Source organism: Gobius niger, assembly GCF_951799975.1.
Source record: "Gobius niger genome assembly, chromosome: 9".
NCBI lineage: Eukaryota > Metazoa > Chordata > Actinopteri > Gobiiformes > Gobiidae > Gobius > Gobius niger.
Window position 1 is genome coordinate 4,591,588 of NC_136860.1, and position 26,446 is coordinate 4,618,033.

At 40.8% G+C, this 26,446-nt stretch overlaps 1 protein-coding gene across 4 annotated transcripts in view; it reads left to right on the forward strand.

The window, feature by feature from the left end:
- The window catches only part of lrch1 (leucine-rich repeats and calponin homology (CH) domain containing 1), a 73,605-nt gene extending 52,905 nt beyond the window's left edge, over positions 1 to 20,700 (forward strand). The window contains exons 14-19 of one of the 4 annotated variants that reach the window (XM_079562894.1): positions 3,128 to 3,200; positions 3,837 to 3,944; positions 10,615 to 10,724; positions 10,816 to 10,953; positions 12,039 to 12,116; positions 20,415 to 20,700. In XM_079562894.1, coding sequence (XP_079419020.1) covers positions 3,128 to 3,200; positions 3,837 to 3,944; positions 10,615 to 10,724; positions 10,816 to 10,953; positions 12,039 to 12,116; positions 20,415 to 20,504 — 597 coding nt within the window. In that variant the 3' untranslated portion in view covers positions 20,505 to 20,700. Of the gene's footprint in view, positions 1 to 3,127; positions 3,201 to 3,836; positions 3,945 to 10,614; positions 10,725 to 10,815; positions 10,954 to 12,038; positions 12,117 to 14,965; positions 15,424 to 20,414 lie in introns of those variants that run through there. The other 3 variants (XM_079562892.1, XM_079562895.1, XM_079562893.1) reach the window with 3 other exon arrangements.
- Positions 20,701 to 26,446: the final 5,746 nt, after the last annotated feature.

The window sequence follows — 26,446 nt, forward strand, 5'->3', positions numbered from 1 at the left end:
TTGGTTTTTCATTGCTTTTTTCCCCATCGCTTTGTTGTCATGTTTTTGTCACATTTTTGTCACATTTTTGTGTTTTTTTTGTTGTTGCTTTATCGATGTGTTTTCGTCACATTTTAGTCACTTTTGTGTCACTTTTGTATTGTGTTTTTGTGGCTTTTTTTGTTGCTTTTTCATTGCTTTTTCGTCATATTTTTCATCACTTTTTGTGTTTTTTGTTTGTTTTATCATTGCTTTTTTCATCATGTCGTTGTGTTTTCGTCACATTTTTGTCTGTTTTTTTGTCGTGTTTTCATCACTTTTGCGTCACTTTTGTATTGTGTTTTTGTTGCTTTTTCATTGCTGCTTTTTCGCTGCTTTGTTGTCATGTTTTTGTCACATTTTTTGACACTTTTTTGTTGCTTTTCCGGCACATTATTGTTCCGTGTTCATCCTCGCTTTCGTCGCTATATTGATGCTTTTCTTTTAAGTTTTTAGATTTAGGTAAAGCTCGGTTAAGACGGGGGATAAGAGGAGAACATTGAGAGGCCAGACTGGTGGCCCTCGGGCCGGTGGTCCTTCTGTGGTCCTTCTGTGGTCCTTCTGTGGTCCTTCTGTGCTCTTCCAGAATGGACATATGGCCGGTCCGCCCCTGGTTTGATTCGACAAAGAGAAACGGGAAACACTTAGATTTCCGTAAGATCATTAACGTGCTGATATCCGTAGCGGCCCGTGGAGACAGGGGCCTATGAGTTCCAGCAGAAGAGGCAGATGATTCTAGCGAAGGCCAGGTGTGCCTCCCAGAATGCACTGCAGCAGTATCAGGCGTTTATGTCCGCAAAGGTAAAGCCCATAGACCCCGTAGAGGTTAAGGCTTTGTAAGGTTCATGGCGTCTGTTCGCTGGTCCACTGTCCGTCTGAAAACATGTCCGATGTTTCCACTTCAGTGTTCACATGCAACGGCTTTTACCAATGTCAACGAAGTGGATTCACGTTTAGAGCGTTCATACTAAGAGTAAGTTTTTGTGCTCAATTGTTCGTCCAAGTTTTTCTTCATAGCAACAAAAGATTGAAGAAAATAACACGCGCAAATGTTTTTTCATTTTCATAACTGCCAAAGGAAGAGTCCCAAAAGAATCATGTGCAGCCGCGTTTATGTCACGTGAAAATGGACATGAACTGTGTGAGCGCATGGAAAGAAATGGATCTTTTGAAAACATTTGCATAAATTTGCCTCCTTCAGGTATAGCTGCCTTTGTATTATTTTAGTTTTTGTTATGTTATTTTACTTTTTACATATATAATGACAAAAGCACAAAATAGGTTTCAATTATAACAAACCTTAAATGAATATGAAAATGTGCGTTAAATGCCTTGTTTTTTTCGTGAGCATTTCTCAAAACCTTTACAGTCCTGTCTTCACAATTTTCTTTCCTTATTTCACTAATCGTGAATAATCGTAAAATCACAATATTTATATTTATATTATATAACCGTGACTTGAACATTTTTAATCGTGACATCCCTACATACTGACAGTAAGAAGTTAAAGCAGTACTAAGTAACGTGTTTACCTTAATAAATCCTTTCCGTTGTCCCTGTGGGGGTAATACAAGTGTTTATGGGATGATTGGAGGGTCTTTCATCTCCCCCTGGTGTCTCTGACCAGAAAACCATACTTGCAACTTTCCTGCCACCGGACCGGAGCAACCAATGCATACAAATTGAATCACGAAGAAGCTAAGAGGCTAATGGGCAAAGCTAACTGCGGGCTAGCTTCACTTTAAACAATATTTACAGCCAAGTTTGAGTGAATAAAAATATTTCCATCCTTCGCCTTTTCTGTCAGCGTAGTATTTATTTTAATTAATAAGTTAAAAAAATCTCAACTTGCTATGACACCTGCAGTTGCGCTTATGGCTCTTAGTGGCAAGAGTTACTTAGTACTGCTTTAATAAGCCTAAAGCGCTGAAATCATAATAAAAACGATCAAAACACAGTCTGTAAAGGCCAACTTCCCGACATTTGTTCCACCCAGCAGGGGTGAACTAACACGTCTGTGCTGGCATCTCTCTGCACCATGGTCACAGCGGAGCTTTGTTATGACTGAAATTGCTGTATTATTAGAAATGTTACTGGCGTTATAGGTACAGTATATCAGGGTGAATAGGAGAAATGACGACACATGACACTTTACAAAGTCGTGATGATGCGGAGATAACCTTTTTGTGGATTATACGTAATTGTCCATTGACGGGTGGATATATATACTGTCTGTATATATCCATCCATTTTCTTCCGAGCTGCCCAAAGCACACTGCACCAGCCCCTATGGCTCCTCCTGCAGGTGGTGGGTCCACAGAAGGACGGCCTCATGTTTAACCGGGCCTGTTGGTCTCTCATAAGGGGCTTCTGAACCGCTCTTTGTCTGACCCGTCACCTAGGACCTGTTTGCCATGGGAGACCCTACCAGGGGCACGAAGCCCCCGAGAACAGTGCTCCCAGGATCATTTAGGTGCTCAAACCCCTCCACCACGTTAAGGTGGCGATTCAAGGAGGGGTATATGTGTAAAAACTGAAAAGACCATAGGTGAGGGACACGACTGATGAAAGCTATTTCATTTGTTTATTTGTCACTCACCCCTGCTGGTTAATAGATCCTCCTGTTACCGGAAAGTGTGTTATTGCTTTATCCCCATTGGAAGAGACGGGTGACTCTACTGAAAGAAATGTTTTCTGGGAAAGGCTCCCAACCCAATGAAAAGGGTTTCACGATCTGATCCACCAGATGAAGAACTTTGCACAATTATTCATATTATTATTTAGTCATTATTTAGCGTGTAATCTGTGAGTTTTACAAAGTTTAGCTTGTGTCTTTTCTTTATAGAAGTTACTCAACATGTTTGTCGACTGACTTCCCATCTCCCATGTCCCATCTCCCATGTTGTTTCAATGAAAACTCCGTCCAGTTGATGACTTTGATAAATCTCTACTAATTAGATTGTGCTGCACTTGTGCTTCACATTGGTTGTGGTTTGTTTCTGTCTTTGTAAGTCTGCCTTTCTGCCTAACAGAAATAGAAATTGGTTGAAGTTGAGGTATTTTTTTGTAAACTGAACATTGAATACTGTTTGTTCCTATGTTGCCACAGAGACATGACAGATCTCCAGGCAGCGGGCCTCCATCTTTAACCAATGTACCCTTCGGCCTCAAACCTCGTTCAGGTGAGTCAGAAACTCAAACTTTTAAGCTTTTATTGTGAAAGAACCTACTTAAATCCCCCCGTCACTACATTTAGCTTATCCAAATTCCACCTGGCTTCTTTTTACGTGTCAGTTCAGCACATCGACTCTCGGCTTCCATGCTTTTGAACCGCTAGCATCCATTTAGCCTGCGTCGCTAACTGTATGTTGAAGTCCCGCTAACTGCTAACAATGCTAACATGTTGTTTTATGAATGTGACGCTGCTAATAACGTTTTTGTTTTTGTGCTGTTCCGTGTTGTCATCCCCGCTTTCCCCCACGCTCATTTCTCATCTTCTGTTCACGGCTTGCTTCGAACCTCATCCCTCCGCACGCCAATGCTCGTTTTTCTTTCACTTTACTGTAATTTATCTGCACAAACTGGTGGATTTCGGTGTTTTATGGGTCTGCATGGGTTTTCTCTCCACAAATACACCTTACTTCCCGTTTTCCCGACTTTTTCCTCCACAAATGCCCCTGAATCCACTTTTCACGGTGTCATGACTCCACCCACTTTCTCTATAACCACACCCTTTGTTTTCCGTTTTGTTGCACGTGTCTCCGCCCACTTTACTCGGTGGTCCCTCCCCCTTTTTTTTTTTCCTCCACTGGTTTTAGCCCCGCCCTCCATGCCTTGCTCTCCGCCCCCTCGCTGTCCTGACTCCTCCCACCTCTCACAGGCCACGCCCCCTTACAGAGACCGTGACTTCGTGGACATGCGCACGGGTAGGTTTCCCTTTAATAGGACGCACTTTGGGTGACAATGTGTTCTCAGATTTGTTACACTTCCTCGTCTTTCCCACGAGTGTTCAGTCACAAATATCGACATGTTTGGTATCCAAGTGTAGCATGGAAGGTGACCGAGATGACGCTGTAATTCAAATATGGTCATTTCCTTTGTGGTAGACCGCCGCTGTAAAGAAGGCAGACTCCGAACTTAAAGGAACAGGCCACCGTTTTTCCATACTGAGATATGTTCTTACCTGAGCTTAGATGAGTTGATGCGTACCTGTCTGGTCGTTATGCATGCGCTCAGTCACGCAAAAAGGCCAAAGATGTTGTTAGCATTTAGCCTCTCCTCCTCTCCTCTATGGGGCCAAACGGGGGTGAAGTTAGAAGCGATCCAAGTATACATGCCTTCCAGTCATGTGACTTTTGTTGTTATGGCAGCCATTTTGAATACTGAAATAGAATTATGCAGTACTACAACATGTAACAATATCTCTACTCAGGATCATTGCTCAAGAAGAGAACAGTAGAAACACAGACCTAGATACTCATGTTTATATGAAGAAACAAACACAGATTGACAGCTGTAAACCGGTAGCATGCTAACGTCTTGAGCAGCTTAAACACTGACTTAGACTGAGAGACTGTTGACATGACAAACTGTAAAAATCACAGAGAAAGGTTTTCTGTTTTCTCTTTGATGTGTTAGTTTAGTCTTCTGAGTGAAGCAGATCTTTGGTAAGTCCTGCTGTAGCTCCACAGACAGAGCTGCTTCGTCTGTGTCACATTTGCTTAAATCACATAAACGTGTGTCTCAGGGGCCATGTTTTAATTTTCATCCTGAGTAGAGATATTGCGACATGTTGTAGTACTACATAATGGTACTTCAGTATTCAAAATGGCCACCGGAACTATGCGTGATGTCATTGGAAACGCATGTTACACAAAATTAAACATATTGATTTTCTAAGTGGATAGAAAGGGGAACTATATTGTAAGGAGTAATAACACCTTAGGAGCACTTTGACGTCCGCACAGTAATATCTTCACTTTAATTGTGACGGAAATATTGCATATTCCAAGTTACTTTAACATCGTTCAGCCCTAGTGAAAGGCCTACCTGGGACTTGGTATTTCATGTTACATTACTGTGATCCGCAACTGCAGGTCAAGACTCGGGACCCAAGAGTAAATATAATAAATCCTTCCCGTGGCCCCTGTTATTGGATGATTTTGGGGTCTTTTATCTCCCCCTGGTGTCTCTGGCCAGAAAACCACAATTGCAACTTGACTGCCACCGGGTCGGAGTCACCAATTCACACTAATGGAATCATGAAGAAGGAGCTAAGAGGCTAGCGGGCAAAGCTAACTGCGGGCTAGCGCCACTTAAACAGTATTTACAGCCAAGTTTGGGTAAAAAAATAAATACAAAAAATTTAATGCAACTTGCTACGACACCTGCAGTGGCGCTTATGGCCTCTAGGGGCACGAGTTACTTAGTACTGCTTTAAAAAGGCCTTAAATGGTCTGGAATCAAACCTCAGGCCTTTTTGCTTTGGGGAATGTGTGCGACCCACTCAACCAGCCTCTGTGTTTGTACAATACAATACAAAAGCAGGTTTTGGTCATCTTTGCAGACCCATTCCTTTGAGGCAGTGTCTCATGGCGCAGACGGCAGATGCCCTGTGGATACTTGTGGTCGCATAAACAGTAGCTTTAGCTCAGAGCGTGTCTTTAAACGTTTTTATGACAGAAAACGCGAGACGAGCCGTGGAAAAACTTCACTTTGGCCAAAAAATGCGGCAGGAAAACGCTGAGGTGGCAGAGCGGCTGCAACAGTCTGTGCAGAACAGGGCTGTGGTTCAGACGCATGTTACACTGTACACACAGAGGTTCATATCTACAGCAAAGTCCTGTTTTCATGCTTTTAAACAGTAAGGTTTGGGGCATTTTAGTCTTTCATATTTGTGCTGATCAAAGTACTTGAGTAAAAATACAGATACTACTATACCTAAAAAAAGACACCTAAGTATTCAAAAGACATGACCTTTTGTAGACGATTTCTCCACCAGTACTTTAACCTCTTATTTTCAATTTGAGTAAAGCCAAACTGGAGAAAATGTGCTCGGTTCAGGCCAGGGTTAAAAGGTTAACAAATGCTGAATTCTGAATATATTTCTCTACTAAATAAAGATACAGAGACATGGAGAGAAGTGGTTCAACAGCCCATGAATACTTCAAAAACAGACAATGCTAACCAGGCTAACATTAGCTTTATCCTACATATGCTAACGTTAGCTACGAGGGCAGTTTTTTCGCTTCTACTGAACAATTTGCTGTGAAAAAACATCCACGCGGTCCCGATTTTGGCTTGACTTTATTAGTGTGTGATAAATATGTTTATAGTACGGAAGAAATTGGCTAAAAAGAATGAAAAATTGTGATTCCCATTAGAGGGTTTTCTCCCCCCTCAGCGAGGCCACACTCCCTTGTATGACGCCTTGACGTCTGTATCTATACCAACAATTTTCCAATATACTATGCAGCCCTTGCATCTGCAAAATGTAGTACCTTTAAGATTTGATTTGTGTTATTTTGATCCTGTTCTTGTCCATAAACTCGGCCTCTTCTCTGTGCATCACACTCCACTGCAGTGTGAAGTCGTCAGTGTTTGTCGCTGATAAGACGGTGACTAATGTGTGTGTAGGACCAGGCCTGAGGCGACCACTTCACTCATGACCTCATTAACAGCCAATCACAACGCTTCACGCCCCGACAAGCCAATCAGCACGCTTCGCACTTCATAAAACCTAACGCGTCCACAGCATGACTTACGGACGTGAGCGTGATTGTTTGTGCCCTGAGCCGGGGGTTCGTATGGGCTGAGCATCAGTGTGTCAGATGCCCCTCCAGTCAAAGAGGAGAGAGAGAGGGAGGGACTCAAACCTGCAACTGTCCACTAATGTGGGGTATAGTAGCATTATGAACATTCACATTTTGGCCTGTGAAGTTTAACAATCGTAGGTCTGATTATGCAAACTGGAGGAAAACGGAATATGCCAGACCTAATCCAGGACAAGTTATATAATGTGTTGTTGTTTTCCGTTGATAATTTACATAGAAGCAACAATATGCTTTTAGAAAATTAAACATTCTGCCAACAGAACAGACAATGTTGTTCTGTTGGCTTCAACAAATCAGGACCTTCATCTGCTCTGGGGCGTTTTGCAGCCGAGTGTGTAGTGGCTGGGATGAGGATCAGCACCTCCAAATCTGAGGCCATGGTTCTCCACCGGACAAGGTGGCTTCCCCTCTCCAGGTCGGTGGGGAGTCCTTGCCTCAAGTGGAGGAGTTCAAGTATCTCGGGGTCTTGTTGATGGAGCGGATGGAGCGTGAGATCGACAGACTGATCGGTGCGGCGTCAGCAGTGATGCGGTCGCTGTATCGGTCTGTTGTGGTGAAGAGGGAGCTGAGTCGGGGCAAAGCTCTCGATTTACCGACTGATCTATGTTCCCACCCTCACCTATGGTCATGAGATTTGGGTAATGACCGAAAGGACAAGATCGCGAATACAAGCGGCCGAAATGAGTTTCCTTCGCAGGGTGGCTGGGCCCACCCTTCGAGATCGGGTGAGGAGCTCAGTTACCTGGGAGGAGCTCGGAGTAGAGTCGCTGCTCCTTCACGTCGAAAGGAGCAGCTGAGGTGGCTCGGGCATCTGTTCCGGATGCCTCCTGGCCGCCTCCCGCGGGAGGTGTTCCAGGACATGCTGGAGGGACTATGTCTCCGAGCTGGCCTGGTGTGGCCTCGGGGTCCCCCCAGAACAGCTGGAGGAGGTGTGGATCGGGACGTTTGGGCATCTCTGCTGAGACTGCAGCCCCCGTGACTTGGCCCCGGATAAAGCGGAAGAAAATGGATGGATGGAAAATTAAAAAAGCCTCTCTGGAGTCAAAGTTGTCAACTTTGGAAACCTTTTACACAAATTAAAAATGGTACAAACTTTGTATCTAACTAACCAGGCCCCACCCTGTGCTTGGGGTAATGTAATAAATGGATTTGGAATACTCATCTTCAGTAGCTGTATTTCAGTACAGATCGTGTGAGAGTATTTCTACAGTCACTTTCTCCAACTCAATGATTAAAGGGACAATACGGAGTTTAAAAATTTAAACTTAAGTGTTTTCCTCCCCCTACATGTTCCAGCCTTGTCCTAATGTGTAGAATGAGCTCAGACCTGTTCACCACAACTGCCTCTAAAATCCTGCACTGTCACTCAGAAAGTTGTTACTTCGGGACCGAGGTGCCGTCATTCACGAACTTAATATAGAGACTGCAGTCACGCAAAAGACCTGAGGTGGCAGTAGTGAGCATAAAATGGCCAACTTGCATCTAGCCCTTTTAAATTTCAGCTTCAGCCCACAATGTGTGTCATGTGATCTGCTGCGCTCCTGATGCATTTACAAAGGGCTTTTTTCCTCCTAATTAGGGATAAATAAGTTCACAACAGGAGAGACAACAAGCATAATCTAGATGTTTTAAAAGGAATGGAGTATTTTACAAAATGGTGAGTGGGTTTTATACCGTTTTATACCGTTTTAAGTTGAAGAAGCTCATTTTCTATTATGACCTGTTTATTTTATGCCAAATTGAAATGGAGGACATGTGAAACCAACGTGCCTCAGGCCTCAGGAACTCTGTGGACGGCCCTGCCCTGTACTTAGTAAAGTCGTTTCCTCGTTTCACCAGGTTGGAAAGATTACCCACATCGTCCGCTGTTTATTACAAATGTCATCACTCTGTTCAGTCACGTCACGCGTGAACTTCTGATGTTTGACTGAGCAGAAACGCTACACGCTACATGATGTGACTCGCTCCAACCGGCCTGATCCTCAAATACATTTTACTCCAGGGCCTGTTGTATAATTTCAGCTCGATCGCTCTTTCTGCCCTACTTTAATTCCCATTTATAGCCTGTATTCTGCCTGGATAGTGGGTTTGGTTGTGTGTTTCAGTTTTTCATTCATGTGGAAGACGAGTTTCTGAAAATAGAATGAACTCTTGTGCATCTGAGCTCACGCCACAGCTCCTCCTTGTGGCCGCTTAGAGAACAGCAGGGAGTTGGATTTGGCTCAAGGCAGAAAAACAACACAAGGTTATGGTTTATGCATCAGTTCACGTCACTGCATCCAAGACATGATGAAATATTAAAGGAATTATTATTACTTCACATTATTTTTTCTAATTGGCTCATGTTAAAATGTCAAGGGTCATCTCATTATGTTTTCAGAATGGACATGCTGCACACAAAGTACATTTCTCGTAGGTATTGGTTAATTAACTGTGAAGAGCAAAATATTTGTTATTAAGCATTAAAATTGGGAGCAGGAGTGATGTCACATGATGGCTCTTCTCTCCAAATGTCCACAAACAGTTCCCTGTGTAAAACAGAAGAGAGAAAAAGCACTACTTTTGGAGTTTGGACGAGACAATGGAAGCTTTGTATGTTAAATGATACTGGAGGAAAACATTCATGAATCAACTACATGTATTTATTTGTATTGTATAATAATAAAATCCATTTGAAAATCGACATAGATCTATTTGACAAAAAATTCATCGTCCAGCCCTATTTAAAATGAAAACTACAAATAATATTATGACATAGTTCACTGTAAAACAATTAGTTGACTTTGGATTTTGTTCTGTTCATTTCTTTGTGAAAAGTGACCCTTAACCCCCACCTGAACCGAGAGCAATTTCTCCAGTTCGACTTTAAAGCAGTACGTAAGTAACTCAGGCCCCTAGAGGCCATAAGCGCAACTGCAGGTGTCGTAGCATGTTACGTTTTTTTACTCATTAATTGTCCGTGAGAGTAAATACTACGCTGACAGAAAAGACAAAGGGACAGAGGGATATTGTACATCCAATTACACAATGGAGATCATTGTTCTCACTCAAACTTGGCTGTAAATACTGTTTAAATGGCGCTAGCCCACAGTTAGCTTTGCCCGTTAGCCTGCTAGCGTCTTCTTCGTGATTCCATTAGTGTGTATTGGTGACTCCGGGACACCATGGGGAGATGAAAGACCCATTAACACTTGTATTACCCCCAGAGGGACTACGCAAAGGATTTATTAAGGAAAAAAGAAGCATCAAAAGTGACAAAAACACAACAAAAAGTGACAAAAATAAAACGAAAAATCTTTGATCAGTTTTGTTGGTCTCAGCTTTCAAATGAAGCGTTACTCTGGCCTGTGGGAGAAAATGCGCTCGGTTAAGGCGGGTGGTAAGATGTTAAAAGGAACTGAAAACATTTTTTCCCGGACCTTCCCTGGTTGTTGTTTATTTATTCTGACCCAGCTGATGTTTAATGCACGACCCCAGCTCTAAACTCTCACGTGTTAACATTACGCTTACGTAAGACTCGGTTTTCTGAGTCAGTGATTTCAGCTCGCTGTCATTTCCACATGAGCTATTACCCATTCAGCCGCCGTTTATTCAGATGACTCGGGGCTCCAGATGATTATCCTCCTAATGTACATAGAGCTTTATTAGAAAATGATCTGGCTCATAGTTTCACAGTGTTGGTTAAGTCTAGTTTGCTTCATAAATGTGTCCTTCTCTAATCTAATAAATCTAATTCCTCTTGTTTCTCCTGTTGTCGTTGTAGTGTTCATGCGCAGCCACCGCAGCCTGGAGTCCGTGGACCCTCAGTTCACTATGAGGCGGAGGATGGAGCAGCTGAGGGAGGAGCTGGAGCTGATGGAACAGCTCCGAGACGTCAGTGACTTTACTACACGCTCACATTTATCATCGTTATTGTCGGATTCATTCATAAAGGCGTTTAAATACCTGTTTGTTTGTTCCTCAGAGCATCGAGTCTCGCCTGAAGGTGGTGCTGCCCGAGGACCTGGGCTCGTCTCTCATGGACGGGGTGGTTCTGTGCCATTTGGCAAACCACATCCGGCCGCGCTCTGTGGCCAGTATCCACGTGCCCTCCCCCGCTGTGGTGCGTATTACACACCCTGGTGGCCATTTCTCAAAGAATATGAATGGAAACACTCATGATGTCATTTATTGTGAAAAACATGTGTGAACTCATTTCAAATGACCATAACAAAATTTTATATAAAAAAAAACTGTGTATTGCCTTCTTTAGCATCAATGACCGCTTGGAGTCTATTGTTGGTAGTTGTGGAGAAGGTTCTGTATATTATCTAATGGTAAAGCGGCCCATTGTTCTTAGCAAAAAGCCTAACGTTCCAGTAAGTTCCTGGTCTTGCTTGAGCAGCGCCTTTCGAGTTTAAAGGGATACTTCAGGATTTTTTACATAGGGCCTCATTTCCTAGTTATCCAGAGTGTTGTTGATTGATTATTATTTTTTAGTTCATGCAGCCCTTATATTCGAAGAGTTTAGTGGTGCTAGGCTAGAGCTAGGCTAGTGCTAGGCTAGTGCATGTCTATGGTAACTAGTAGCCTGCATTAAAAACCTCTTCAAAATCACGGGCTCGTCCTCCAAACGTTGCCATATGTGATTTGTAGAAAGCTCCTTTGTGAATTCCACGTGTAGTAATGCGGCCGCAGGTAAACAAACTACTGTATATCCGGTAACCGAGCAGATCACTCCGCCGCTGCGTAGCTTACAACCAGGAAGCTGCTGAAATATAAATTCTTTTAAATGCAAAATTATTCAGTCAACACAGACATTTATATGGTTAGTCTGGTGTTATACGTGATTTGCCTCAGGTGCACTGTGCTTGGGTCGGACTGTTTTTAATGCAGGCTACTAGTTACCATAGACATGCACTAGCCTAGCGCCACTAAACTCTTCAAATATAAGCACTGCATGAATTAGAATATATATATATATATATATATATATATATATATATATATATATATATATATATATATATATATATATATCTATATCCAGAAATCAACAACACTCTGAATAACTAGGAAATGAGGCCCTGTGTCAAAAATCCTGTACATCCCTTTAACTGAATTTGAGTTAGCATTTAGCGCCGAGGACCTTTTTAGATGCTAATTTGTATGTACAGTAAAATGAAGCTGGTATAATATGTGTTTCAGCCCAAACTGAGCATGGCCAAATGTCGGAGGAACGTGGAGAACTTCCTGGATGCCTGCAGAAGGATCGGAGTCCCAGAGGTGAGTACTTGTACTTTTACAAACACGCTGTAACATTATCACACGGGCTGCTGCTTCGTCCGCTGCTAACGGCTGCTCTTTTGATCTGGAGCTTGAAGTCGCATTAAACATGTAGAAATGTATGCATTCTACTAGAAAAGATTGCTTGATCCCAAAAGCAGATGTTGATGTTTTCTGAACATAGACTCGAGATTCAAAGGAGCAACATAAAGCTTTTAGGACGAGGACAGTGCTCTGCAAAACGGCTCTGCTCTGGTTTACCAGTTTTATTTGAACTAATTTACTGCTGCTGTGGCTGAGTGTGGCTTCTGCTTCGTTAACTCAAGATGAAGAGTGAAACTGTGCAGTTCAGGGGCTGTTTACACGGCAACAGTGTCCAGGAAACGCAGCAGTCACATCCTCGTTTGATCGGCTTTTACATGAAAAGGAAAGAAACAAAACGTTTGTCCAGCAAACACGCGCTGTTCACAAGTAACTTTTGTAGCCGTGTAAACAGCCCCTCAGTGCAGCGGTTCTCAACCCTTTAAAGTGCCTCCTTAAAGGGACTATATGGAGTTTAAAAGTGTCAAAATTATGTATTTTCCTCCCCCTACATGTTCCAACAATGTCCCATGGTGTAGAATGAGCCCAGACCTGTTCACCACAACTGCCTCTAAAATCCTGCTCTGTCACTCAGAAACGTGTTAATTCGGGTCGAAGTGCCGTCATGCACGAGCTTAAAGGGATATTTCAGGATTTTTGACATAGGGCCTCATTTCCTAGTTATCCAGAGTGTTGCTGATTTCTGGAGATATTTTTTTTGTAATTCATGCAGTTCTTATATTTGAAGAGTTTCGTGGCGCTAGGCTAGTGCAAGGCTAGCGCATTTCTATGGTATCAGCTAGCCTGCATTAAAAACAGTCTGACCCGCTCCACAGTGCACCTGAGGCAAATCACTTATAATATTTAATGCAGGCTAGCTGATACCATAGAAATGTGTTAGCCTTGCACTAGCTTAGCGCCACGAAACTCTTCAAATATAAGAACTGCATGAATTACAAAAAAAATATCTCCAGAAATCAGCAACACTCTGGATAACTAGGAAATGAGGCCCTATGTCAAAAATCCTGAAATATCCCTTTAATATAGAAGGTGCTGTTACACGTATGACCTGAGGTGGCAGTAGTGAGTATAAAATGGCTAACTTGCATTTAGCCCCTTTAAGTGTAAACTTTACCTAAATTTGACTCAACAGATGTGTTACCAAAGCATCAATTAAAGGCACTATACCTGTTTTGTTGTTGTTGTGGAGCACATTTTGTTTTGTCCTCCTTTAGTGTATCGGGAAAAACACTGTCCATCTCATTACAAAGCATTTGCATCAATTTCACGAACTCTCAGGCTAGTTTTCCAGCATTTCTGTGACAATGACCCTGAAAAGTGGCTCAGGAAGTTGTGAAACGTGCCTTTAAACTCACCCCTGTTAGGAATGAACAAACATATTCATTTAGTGCTTCCTAAACTGACTCTAACTAGAATGAATAAAGTCTGAAATTGCAGATGACCCTGAGTAATAGATAGGGATGCACCGCTACCACCTTTTCTAAAACCGATACGAGTACTTTGATTTATCGATACCGAATACCGATACAAGTACAAGGCATTTTCTTCAACATACTGACTTTTTTCACAGCAGATTGGTTTGTAAATTAGTTAATTTACACATTTACATTTCCTTAAGTAAAGTAGGCGACACTTTTAAGGGAAGTTATATCAGAATTGACCAGATGCCATTTTATTTATAGATTTTTTTTTCGTTCAATATAATTTTCAATTTTTATTGCACTGTCCATCATAGACAGAAAAGCTCATGTCCAAAAGCTCCCCAATGCCTGTGCTTTAGTCATTTATGTATTTTTATTTAACAATAGTATTGAGATGTTACTATTACTGCAGATAAATAGTTTTTTTTCTCCTTTACTTCAGCTCCGTGTGGATTTTCTCTTGTGTTTATAGTAACTTATCCAGTAGCTTCAGCATTTTGATTGTTTTGCTGCAGCTCATTTTGGCTCAATATAAACATGCTGTAGCTCTTTAATTTGGATTTTCTGAGGACTTTTTAGTCACTGGGTTAGTTTTTCAGATGAATAAGCCCCTGGGCGTAAAACGGCGTAAGAATCGCCAAAACTACTGCGTTCAGGCACTTGATCTCCTTCCTGCAGTACCTGATGTTGGCTCATGTGCATGTGTGAAGGTCCTTAAAGGCCACTGCAAAGCTAACCTGCTGCCTGCTCACTCCTGTTTGCTAACCCGCCGACCGCTTCGCCCTAACCCGCCTCCCCCCGGCTGAATCTAACCCCTGAGGCTCCCCCTGTTGGCTGCTCTGCTCCTCCCTGACCTGCCTGCTCCAGTCTTACTCAGATGAAGGGTTTGATCTCAGTAAGATTCGGCCGCTGCCTCCGCCTCACGCCGCTGCTGCTCGCTCCTCAAGTGTTTCTGAACTCGATGTTAACCTGCACCTTCTTTTCTTTTTTTTTCTACTTCCCACCGGATTCTCTTCTTTCTCTTCTCCTTCTCCAACGGTTTAACTTTTTATCGATTAACTTTGCTTTTTTTTTCTTTCTCTAAAACCTCGCTCAATGTCGTCAATGTTATTTCCATGGACTTTTTACTCTTGTTTGGTCATTCCACGTTTTCCTGTTTTACTGCTGTCATCATCTCCACTTTGGTTGGTTTCCCTTGGTCTTGGTCTGTCTTTCCCCTTTTTAAATTATTTTTTATTTCATACTCATCCAAACTTCTACTATTACTTCTACTATGACTACTACTACTACTACTACTACTACTACTACTACTACTACTTCCTCCAGTCCTCCCTCTGCTCCCCGTACGACATAATCCAGTGCCGCCTGTCGCCCGTTCGCTGCACCATCCGCGCGCTGGTCGCCATGGACACCCCGCCCAAGCAGGAAGCAGACCCGTCCGCTGCTTCCTGCTGCTCTTCCTGCCTTAGCCCCGCCCCTCCCTCCGTCTCCGTGACCACCCAGACCCCACCCCCCACCTGGCGCACGTGGGATCTGATCGGTCCGAGCCTGGTCCACGTCCTGTGCATCCTGCTGCTGTTTCTGGCGTACAGCTGGAGCGAACTCACGTAGCTCGTCACGGTTTCGGGTTGAATATTTATTGACGATGTTGAGCGACTCTTTCCAAATCGAACAATGGGCCTTAATGTTTGGTTAAAACTCTTTGCCAGTGCAATTTAAAGTGGACATATCCTGCATACGGGGCTCAAAAATAGACTTAATTTGGAACTAAGTTTTTGTAACAATGAAATGTAGGCGCTGGAGCCGGAGGGGACTTTGGGGCTCCTCCTGCTGGCAGCTGTAGGAATAACAAAAACAGACTTTCAGTTTCGTATTACAGCGTGGTTTACAGCTTCAGCTCGCCCTGATTGACACACTTTGAGCAGAACAGCTCAGAGCTGATATAATGTTGGATTATGGGCTTTAATAATGTATGAGACGGTTTTGCGTTTTAACCATTGAAATCATTAAATTGAACGTTCTATCCCGATCTGTCCTTTTCATGGCATTTTCGGCATTTCTGTGGTTTCTTTACCTTTATATCATAATCAGTGTTGGGGGTAATGTATTACAAAAGTAGCGAGTTACAATAATATATCACTTTTTTCAGTAACATATTACTAAATAACGAAATACGGGAATATATTAGTCATTACATTTTAAGTAACTCGAGTTACCAGAGCATTTAAATGGTTTGTATTGATGTATGAATAAAAAATGGCAAACTTCCCTAAAACACATGGCAGCACCAAGTAGGACACTAGTGAATAAGATCTGCATTTGCATCGTGTAGTTAACGTCGTCACGAGAGACTGGGGGAAATCTGTGACTGCACTTTTGCTAGGTGGTATTATTACTATTTTCAGTTTATATTTTGCCAAAAGTAACTCAGAAGTAACTCAAAGTTGCGTAACTCTTTTTGAAACCGTAATATGTAATACAAACATGTTACATTTTTAAAGTTGTAACTACTAATATATAATATATTACAATTTCAAAGTAACTTGACCAACACTGATTATTATAAGATGATGTTTAGGGCCACTGGATGTGCATCCCACAAAAAGTGTGTCAGGTCTGTAATTCATTAATCGCAATTAATTAATTGCATTTTTATTTAAAAAAAAAAGTTATTCCAGTAACAGAGGCAAAGTACATTTATAGCTGTTTAGTTTTCAAGTGTTTTAGGAACTCTGATCACTCATGTAACATGTAGAGTTCATTAAACAGTAATAATAATGCCACATTTATATGAAAGTAAAAAATAAATAAAGCAAATGGGCCATAAAACAGCGCCTTTAAGTGTTTAACAGTTATTTCCTGACCAGGGTTGGGGTTATTGGCTCAGAGTGGGCGTGACTGCAGCGTTTGTTTGAGGCTAGCGCTAACATTAGCATCGAGGACGTCTCTGTGTTTGAGGCTAGCGCCAATATTAGCATCGAGGACGTCTCTGTGTTTGAGGCTAGCGCCAATATTAGCATCGAGGACGTCTCTGTGTTTGAGGCTAGCGCTAACATTAGCATCGAGGACGTCTGTGTGTTTGAGGCTAACGTTAACATTAGCATCGAGGACGTCTCTGTGTTTGAGGCTAACGCTAATATTAGCATCGAGGACGTCTCTGTGTTTGAGGCTAGCGCTAACATTAGCATCGAGGACGTCTCTGTTTGAGGCTTATACTTATACTTATATGAGTATACTTATACGCGCGATTATACTCAAAACCGTGTGAATTTAGTGAAAACCAACTCCAAGAATATCTCTATAAGACAAGGGAACCACGTTATAACATGGTTCAAAGCTCCAACAAGTCACTTTGCGTGATATGTCCACTTTAAGTTTAAAGAGGGAAACTTGTCCCCTGCGTTTGACCCATCCTTTAATGCCAGGTTACCCAGTTATAGGGGTTGCCTCTCCTATGGATGACTGAAACTCTTGGGTCCTGACTGAGCTATGGACAACACATTATTTAAGTTATTTAATATATTTATTAGGGTTGCTTGTTAACATTAAATGGAAGCCAATGTTAAAGAATGAAATGCTTTGCTCAACTTAAATAAGGTCATTTCAACGTAATAGCACTAAGTATAGGTTTTTATAACAATAAGTATATTCAGTATAATTTGTATCTATTGTACTTTGTGTTGAGATTATTAGTAATAAAAGACTATGCAATGAACCGATGCAGTTTCAGTGGTGCAGCAAAGCTGGTTAAACTGCACTTTCCCATTATCTCCTCAAGTTCCTGCTACATTTCATAATGTTTTGAGATTTTTGCAAGCACACGGCTTTGACTGTCACTGCACTGAAAGCACATAGATCCGACCATAATGTGAAATCAAATTAAATGTTTTGATAAAGGACTTTCGACCAAGAGACAAAGCCGAGCCATTTTTTCCCTGCGTGTTTTGTTTTTGGTTTCAAGTCCCTTCACTTTCAACTCTTTCCTCAACAGCACGGACAAATGAGCTTTTCCCAAATCTCCACACCCATTGAAAGACTGGATAAGAGTAGAAAAATGTCTTCACAAATTTATAGGCTCTCGAGGACTGGTTATAATAAACACTTTTACATTGTGTGCATTGCCGTCTCATGTGATATTAAGAGATAAATTGTGCATTCAAAAGCCCCATTTCGACAGCACTAGACCAGTTCGGTTCACATTTAGGGTTCAAGTTTGTGTTTCAAGTGTCTTTAGAGGAACAGTTATTGAGAAAAAAGATAAATCACAAAAATGAAACCTATTCGACAGTGAATTCTAAAGTAAAAGAAAGGATGTATGAGGCTTCGCTCCTCTCATTTGGGCAATAAGAAACAATGTATGGGAAAACTGTGCAAATCAAACTTAAAAAGTTGAGCAGTAGATTACTGACATAAATATGAGGGATAATATTTAATTTAATTGAATGATTTCACATCAAAATAAGGCATAGGCTGTGAGTAGAGATGGCAAAAAATGCCGATATTTTCTGTGAAGCAGTCATGATAAAGCCTTGGGAAAAGAAGGAAACGATCACAGTGGTGACATCCCCCTCCCCTTTCCCCCCAAACTGGTCTAGTTTGCAAACCACTCCAGACCCCATGGTTGAAGTGGTCCGAGACTGGAGCAATTTGGACCCCCTTTGGGAGCGGAGCGGTTCACTTTTGACTGTGGAAACACCTTCAAACTGCTCGGGTCCGTTACGGTCTGGTCCTGTCGGGGCTGTAGTGTCGGGTTGTTGGGGTGAAATGACAGTCTTGCAGCTTAATCTTATTCCACCAATGACCCAGAGGCCATGAAAACTGTGTACAGTATATTTAACTAGATCAGGTTTGATCCTTAGCAATGCATCTGCCATAGTGTCATTGGGCCAAACGCTGTGTTATTTGGTCTTTGGTTATGTTGGTTTTCTTGAACAAAAGTAGAGATACTGCCGCAGAAATGTAATTCCTACAAAAGAAAAAGTTATTACGTAAGTCAGGGATGTCCAAAATTAGGCTGTATATTGATGTATACGCATGGGCTACAGATCAGTGGTCAAGTGGTCCCTAACAAAGTGTGCCAGTTCAACAAGAAGCCCGAGGGCCGCACTTTTTATGTGGAAAAATTGCATATATATTTGTGCGTAATTTACCTTTTTGTGATCGTCAGCATGGAAACTTTACTTTCGATCTCAGTGGCCTCTATGATGCTCCAGTAATCAATTGTTTTGTAGGTTTTCTGTTGAGAGGCTGATTAGCAGTGAAAATCTACCAGAATCTCTAAAAAAAAAACAAATGTTGGAGTCACCATGATAGAAAGTAAAGGTGCCAAACTAACCACTCATACAGCTGCTGGATCACTAAAAGGTCAAATACACACAAGTAAAAATGTTTCTTTCTTCTGCATAACAATCCATATTGCACCTTTAACAAATTGCCAAAAACGAAACTAGACCCTCTAATACACCTTATGTGTGGTTTTGGTAGCTCTGTGATGAACAGAATTGAAATAAATGACGATCAAAAACGTGTAAAAAGTCACATCTGGACATTTATATATATTATTGCATTTAAAAATATATATATATACAGTATATATATATTTTTGTCACGTGGGGGTGTGGTGTTGTGTAGCGAACAGCTGTAAACCCGACACTTCTCTCTCGCTCTCTGGAGCGTTTGACAAAGCAGAGCGGCTTCACATGAAGGGATCGAAACAGTTGAGATTTTAACATTTCTCTGAGTTTTTAAATGGTTAAAATCGATCCAAGGACGACTGAGAAACATCCTGTTAAAGTCTTCAATCCAGAACCAGGCTGTTTAAATGCACACGCCATAAAAAGAGATCGAGAACACGCGTGTTTCAAAACGTGTTAACAATGTTGTCGTTGAAACTAATAAATTTAGGCATTTTCCTCTTCCCATAACGCTTGTGTCCGTCCAGAGAGGATAGAGGAGGAGAGAGGAGGAGAGAGGAGTTAATCAGAAAGGAGAGTGTTGTATAAAACCCCCGTTATCTCTGAATATAGAAAAAAATCAGGGATTTTGATCAAAATTAGCCTGTTTAGCTTCGGATTTCTCGGGAATCGAGGCACGTAGAATTAAACTGTTTCCACCTATGGAGAGCTTAGAGTCTCGTCTTTCAAACGAGCCATAGCTATAACACAGAATACGCTGTGGTGCAACAAATATCATGAAAAATGGTCTGAATTGTTGGCACTCTGCAGCTAAATCCCCAAAACAGCGCAGCCTCAATGTGTTAAGTATTAAAAGTAGAAAGTACAAATCGGTTTAAATAAGTGTTTGGAGAAATAACTTTGCTGCTTCAAAAGTAAAAAAATTGTGCCCTAATTGCCCGACTTAGTGGCATTGACAGTACATCTGCACAGCGCCACCTGCTGTTCATAGAGTGTGCAATATATGGCTTTTAAAATGCATGGACAAATTACTTTATACTTCTGAGAGTCTTTATAGGTAGAAAGTATTATATGTATCTTTCAAATGTAGTGGGGTAAAAGTTCTCATACTACTCTAGTACAGATGCTCAAAACCTACGTAAATTTACTTCCTTGCTGACCATCTCTGCTCCTGCATGTTTGGGACCATGCTGCTGTGTAAGTTGCCCCAGAACTTTGTACAATTGTCAACTATTTTTGTGCAATAACTTGAATTTGTAAATGTTTAGTCTGAATAACCCGCTTCACTCTTTCTCCACCTGCTCCTCTCTGTGTCTCTCCTGTCACTTCCTGGTCTCGTTTTTTTGGACTACATTTCCCAGGACAAGCTGTGCCTGCCTCACCACATCCTGGAGGAGAAGGGCCTGGTCAAGCTCTGCAGCACCGTGCAAGCTCTGGTCGACCAAACGTGAACAAACGCGGGACAAAAAGCGCCAAATGCAAACTCAAAAGTCCTCGAGAGAAGCGCGAACAGTTGTGGACTCAGGCTGCAACCTTGTCTTGTCCCTGGAGTGAAAGACCACGAGGAAGGGAGAGCTGTTGCCACTTTGCAATGGACAATCGTGTTTACCGCTGCTGTTGTTTTAAATCTTCAGGTAAATGTAATTGGAACAAAGAGGGTTTACATTTATTTAGTTGCTTTGCCCCGCCCACTCCTCGTATTGGTAAGTGAGTGACAGGAAGGTTTCAGTAGTGGCGCAAGTACTTGATTTCCTGAGTTAAGTAAAAGTGCAGATACAGGAGTAACTTTTTTTTTTCCAAAGTAAAAGTTTAAGTCAGGATAGAAGTACAATGCATCAGTCTCAGACTTTTTCTTTTTTTTCTTTTTTTTTTAAAATTCAACTCAAGTAAAACCCTATTTGCTTAATCTTTACAAAATGATGCCAAAGTTTTTAGGTCAAATGTAAGAGACTGAATGAGCCGCTGGTGTTTTTTTTTTTTTTTTAAGTTTATTATCGTTTCTGATAATAACAACTCAACTGCCGCTTAGGGCTGGGCGATATGGCCAAAAAATCAAATCTAAATTTTTTTGCTCCGTATGGACGATTACGATTTTAATCGATTTTATTTGAAATAAACTGCTCAGAGTCCTGCTCATTAATATTTCATAATGTAGCTACAATTGACTCTGTACATAACTTCATATCATAACAATGTTACCCAAGTAAGTAACTTCCTGTTTCGATCTAGCACGCCAAAATAAAAGCACACAGCTCGTCTCATTGATTAACAACATGACAAGAATATAATTAAATACAGACATTTTAAGTGTTGTGTCTGTTAATAGTAGGGCAGAAAGAAAGTTGAACTAATGAACTGCTGAACTAATGAATAACATGGTGCTTTTATTTTGTTGTGCTGGATCGAAACAGGAAGTCACTTCTTGGGTGGCGTTGTTTTGATTTGAAGTTATGCAAATCTGAAAAAATAAATACATTTAATTTCCACAATATTTAAATTAAAATTAATCCTGAAATGGGACACAACTTGTCGCGGAGCATTTTTAAATAAAAGGGTGCCATATTTCAAATTCACTTTTCATACAAATATTGACAGTGTTATGGGATGAACTATTATGCAATATTAGTACATTTTTATCAATTCTTTTATTTATTTATTTGAAATTGGGAGACAATTTTACATGTACATGAGACCAAGCTTTTTTTTGTTTATATATTTGTCACCACTGAAAACTCATAATGGTTTTAGTCTATGCACGTAATCTATGCCCTGATACCACACGTTAAGAGCAGAGATTTTTATTTAACTCAGAAAATAGATTTTTTTGTTGTTGCAATATTATGAGGAGCCGAAAGAAACCAAACATTGTGATCGTTTGTGCAAATTGATATTGACTGTGCACTGTGTTTGTAAAGAGACATGTTTATATGGTTTTACTAAACAACAGAGAATTGGAGATCGATATGAAATACTATTTTTTGTAAGTTTTGTAAAGATTTGACGTGTCCGTGAAGTGTTGAGGCCCCACTACAAATATGATGCATCTCGCGACGACGTTAATGCTGTTTTCTCATCAAAAACCGACCTGGAGTTCTCAGGCAGAGTTGAGTAATCCCGAACATTCGGATTATCGCCTCGAGCTCAAAATAGGAGTGTTCACGATTACACTGGCTAAGAAAAAAGCGTTTCCAATGACATCACGCATAGCTCCGGCGGCCATTTTGATCACTGAAGTAGCATTATGCAGTACTACAACATGTGACAATATCTCAACGCAGGATGAAAATGAAAGACAACTGATCGACAGTGGCAGTAATCATTGCTCAAGAAGATAAGAGTAAAAACACGGCCCCAGAGAGGCACGTTTATGTGATATAAGCAGCAAATGTGGCACAGACGTAGCAGCTCTGTTTGTCGAGCTACAGCAGGATTTAACAAAGATCTGCTTCACTCTGAAAACTAGAAGAAACAGAAAACCTTTCTCTGTGATTATAACAATTTGTAATGTCAACAGAGTCTGAGTCTGAGTCAGTGTTTAACCTGCTCAAGAAATTAGCATGCTACTGGTTAGCAACTGTCATCATTGGCTGCAACACGATAAACACGTGTGTGGCTCACATCTATGAACACTGAGGAAATACTATAGCTCAGCTCTGACCTCTGTCACAGGTTGTATCCAAGGCTAGATGTTTGTGGTTCAGGGCTGTCTCTTGGAGAGGTCAGAGCTGTTGAAGCTAAATGCTAACCGGTAGCATGCTAACGTCTTGACTCACTGGGTTCTTCACATAAGCGTTTTTTGGTTTACACAGACTCAAAAAGAGCAGAAATGACATGAAATTTTATTATTTTTGATTCAAAACTGGGTCTGTAGGGTGTTTTGTACATGTAAATGTCATTAATATGATCTGTCTGTGTCAGGACAATATCCAATCAGAAAGCAGAATAAACTTCACTTTTATTGTTGCCAGATCTTATATTTTAAACCAGTTTGGAAATAAACTCTCTCCTGTCCCTGATAAAGTCCTGGTCAGTGCCAGCGCAGCATCCAGTCGAGACATTTTAAAGCACTAAGAGCCTCCAACAAACACTCACTTTAAGCTTGCTCTATCCATATGCCCTCTAGCGGCACCATTTTACTTACAATACAATAAAACGAGTAATCCTAAAACATGATCTGCAGATTAATCGACTACAAAAATAACCGTTAGCTGCAGCTCTTTAAACATTGTTCACTGGATTTCAAAATGGTCCCATCTGTCTCACACATGTTTTGGGAGCAGTTTTGTTGCATTGGCAGAACATGAGCCAGTGCTGTGTAAGCTTTATTCTGCTTATAATGTGAGTAAGTCTAAACCACGGTCTGCTTCATCAGCCCTGTGTTTGCAAATGAGAGAGAATCAAGCAACTTCAGCATAAAAAAAAAAAAGACTTGCTCTTCGGGCACGGACAGTCCCTGGTTTGAGGCCTTTGTCCGTGTCGCTGCGGATTTTCCCACAACAATCGGTGTCCGGGTTTTTACAGCGAAGTCCCAAACTTGATGCTTTTATGCTGTTTATGTCAATGATAAAGTAGAAACCACAAAAAAAAAAAACTCGACAGTCTATAATCCAAGCCCAACACAAACAGCTTTATTGTGTAGAATGGGAAAACAAGTGAAGATGTGGCTATACCCGGCCAATTCCTGTTGTTTCCTAGTTTTTTATTTGTAAAATCTCATCCTAATTTGTAGTGGAAGGATTTTTTAGCAAAGGAGGATTCAGTCTGTGTGAGTGTTTTGATCTCACTGGGAAAAATGCAATCTCATCTTAGTCCAAATTCAAGCACTTTTTAAGCAATTTATCTGTCTTGAAATAAGATGCCAACAGAACAAGCATTACTTAATATAAGAGAAACTATACTTCTGTGCTTAAAATAAGACTGAAAAACACTTTAATCGAGACAAAAGTAAAAAGCTGTCGAATGGATTACTCAAACAAGCACGAATGAGATAAAACTCCAGGTCTGTCATGAGAAACAGCATTAAAACCTGGCCAAAGGCTATGAAAAAGTTGACTATGGGACTTTAAAGTAGAGCTTCCTGTTGTGTAAATGTCTTATTTTCCCGATAGTGGCAATACGTGACCTGAAAACTGTGCATATACCTGAATCGAATGGCCAAGTCTTGCACACAAAGTTATTGATTTGTTTGCTTCACACACGCCCAGAAGCATAAACATATGAGAGACAGAAATATTAACTGATTTAGCAGCTTTTATTCATAATTTAGTTGATGCGCCCATGGGAATCACAATTGTTCACTCTTTTTAGTCGTTTTCTGACAGACTGTAAACATATTTGTCACAGACAAATAAAGTCAAGCCAAAATCAGGTCCATACATATGTTTTTCCACAGCACACAAGTGTTGTGTAAGTGAAAAAACGGCACTTGTTGTAAGGCTAACATGCTTCTGGTTCCTTCCTGGCTTGCATTGTCAGTTTTCTAAGTATAGATCTTGTCATAGAAGGGGGTGTGGCTTCGCTGACGGGGAAAATAGAATCTTCTAGGAAACACAGTTTTTCACACTTTTTGGGCGTTTTCTGGCGAAATATAAACTTCTTTATCACATACAAATAAAGTCAAGTCTAAATCGGGTCCATATGGATGTTTAATCACAGCAGGTTGTTCAGTAGAAGCAAAAAAACGTCAGACGTAGCTAGCGTTAGCATGATGCTAACATGTAGCATCAAGTTAGTATTCGCCATTATTTATGTATTTATAGGTTGTTGAACCACTTTGCTCCTCTCCATGTCTTTGTATCTTATTAGGTAGAAAACTATAAATAATTCTGCATTTGTTAAAGTAGTTTTTGAGTAATTAAGTCGCTAAGTATTATGGGATTAGCAGCAATTGTAAACTAATGGAGAATTTAAATGTTAAAATACTGGAGTTATTGGTCACATTAATACACTCTGACACCACAGTGAGTTAGGTGTATTTACCAGCAGTAACTCAGCAGCTAACAGAGTTGTTCCACGGCTTTTTTCTCCACTTTTTATACTGTTTTTATCTCCATGGTAACTGTGGAATTATGGGTTGTTGAACCACATTGCTCCTCTAGATGTCTCTGTATCTTTATTTAGTAGAAATTGTGTTCATAATTCAGCATTTGTTCAAGTAATTGTTGAACAATGTTTTCCTCCTCTGACTCAGACTGCTTCAAACATGGCTATATATGGGCGATTTCTCTACCATTACTTTAACATAAGCTGATATCTGATTATATTTTTCTACTAAACAAAGATACAGAGACATGCAGAGAAGCAAAGTGGTTTACCAAGACAATGCTAATCAGGAGGAGGCTAACGTTAGCTTCATGCCTAGGGTGACCAGATGTCCCAGTTTACCCTGGACAGTCCCAGTTTTGAGTCCTTTGTCCCACATCCCAACAGATTTCTCCAAAACCATTGATTTGTCCCAGTTTTACTCAGTCTCTGTCCCAGTTGTCCTGTTTTTTGGCAAATATCGTCCCAAAGTAATAAACTTTATTCCCAAATCCCAGTTTTTAAATTGGAAAATCTGGTCACCACTTTCATGCCACATACACGTGAAAACATTTTGGCTTGACTTTATTGGTGTGTGATAAATGTTTATAGTCTGCTAGAAAACAGCTGAAAAGAGTGAAAACTTGTGATTCTTTTTTTTATCTAAAATCTTCCTTTTCTTTTACAAAATACTATGAGTGATTTGACCCAGTGTTTCAGGGCGAAAAGCAATAAAACGTGAGCTCCTGATTCTCCTGCACTTTAGTTATCGTGAGCGTCCTGCTGATTTCAGGCAGAGGTTTGGTCTTGTATAAATTTAAAACTTTAAAACTGTGTCCACATTTTGTATTTCGTGACTCTGGGAGATTTGACTATTTTGTTGTTTTGATGTAACATAACCTTTTATAAAAAATGTTGGAGTGTTTTTTTGTACAGACGTGTTTGCATGAACTGTCCCCTTATTGTCGCCTTAAACTGCTGTGAATACTGTACATATTACACTTCAGTAAAACATTATGACAGAGAGCCTTGTCTGTTCATTTAGTCACTGTGAACTCCTTTAGTGTTTCTACAGGTGGTTTAAGTCAAATCAAAGGCTGATTTCAGGCTGAATGTGTTTTAGACCATATGTTTTTGACTTGTATGCAGTAATAATAGTTCACTGTTGAGGGAAAGTTATATTTTCAAAGAAATCTTGATCAAATGCCAGTTTGATTCTGATTTGATGCGTTTTAACCTCCACTTTAACCAAGCACATTTTCTACAGTTTGGCTTTTATACACATCTGAAAGCTTCTTGATAGAGTCAAAATAGCAGCGAAAATGAGACAACGCAGCAACAATGCAAGGAAAAATCTCAGCTCAGTTTTGTC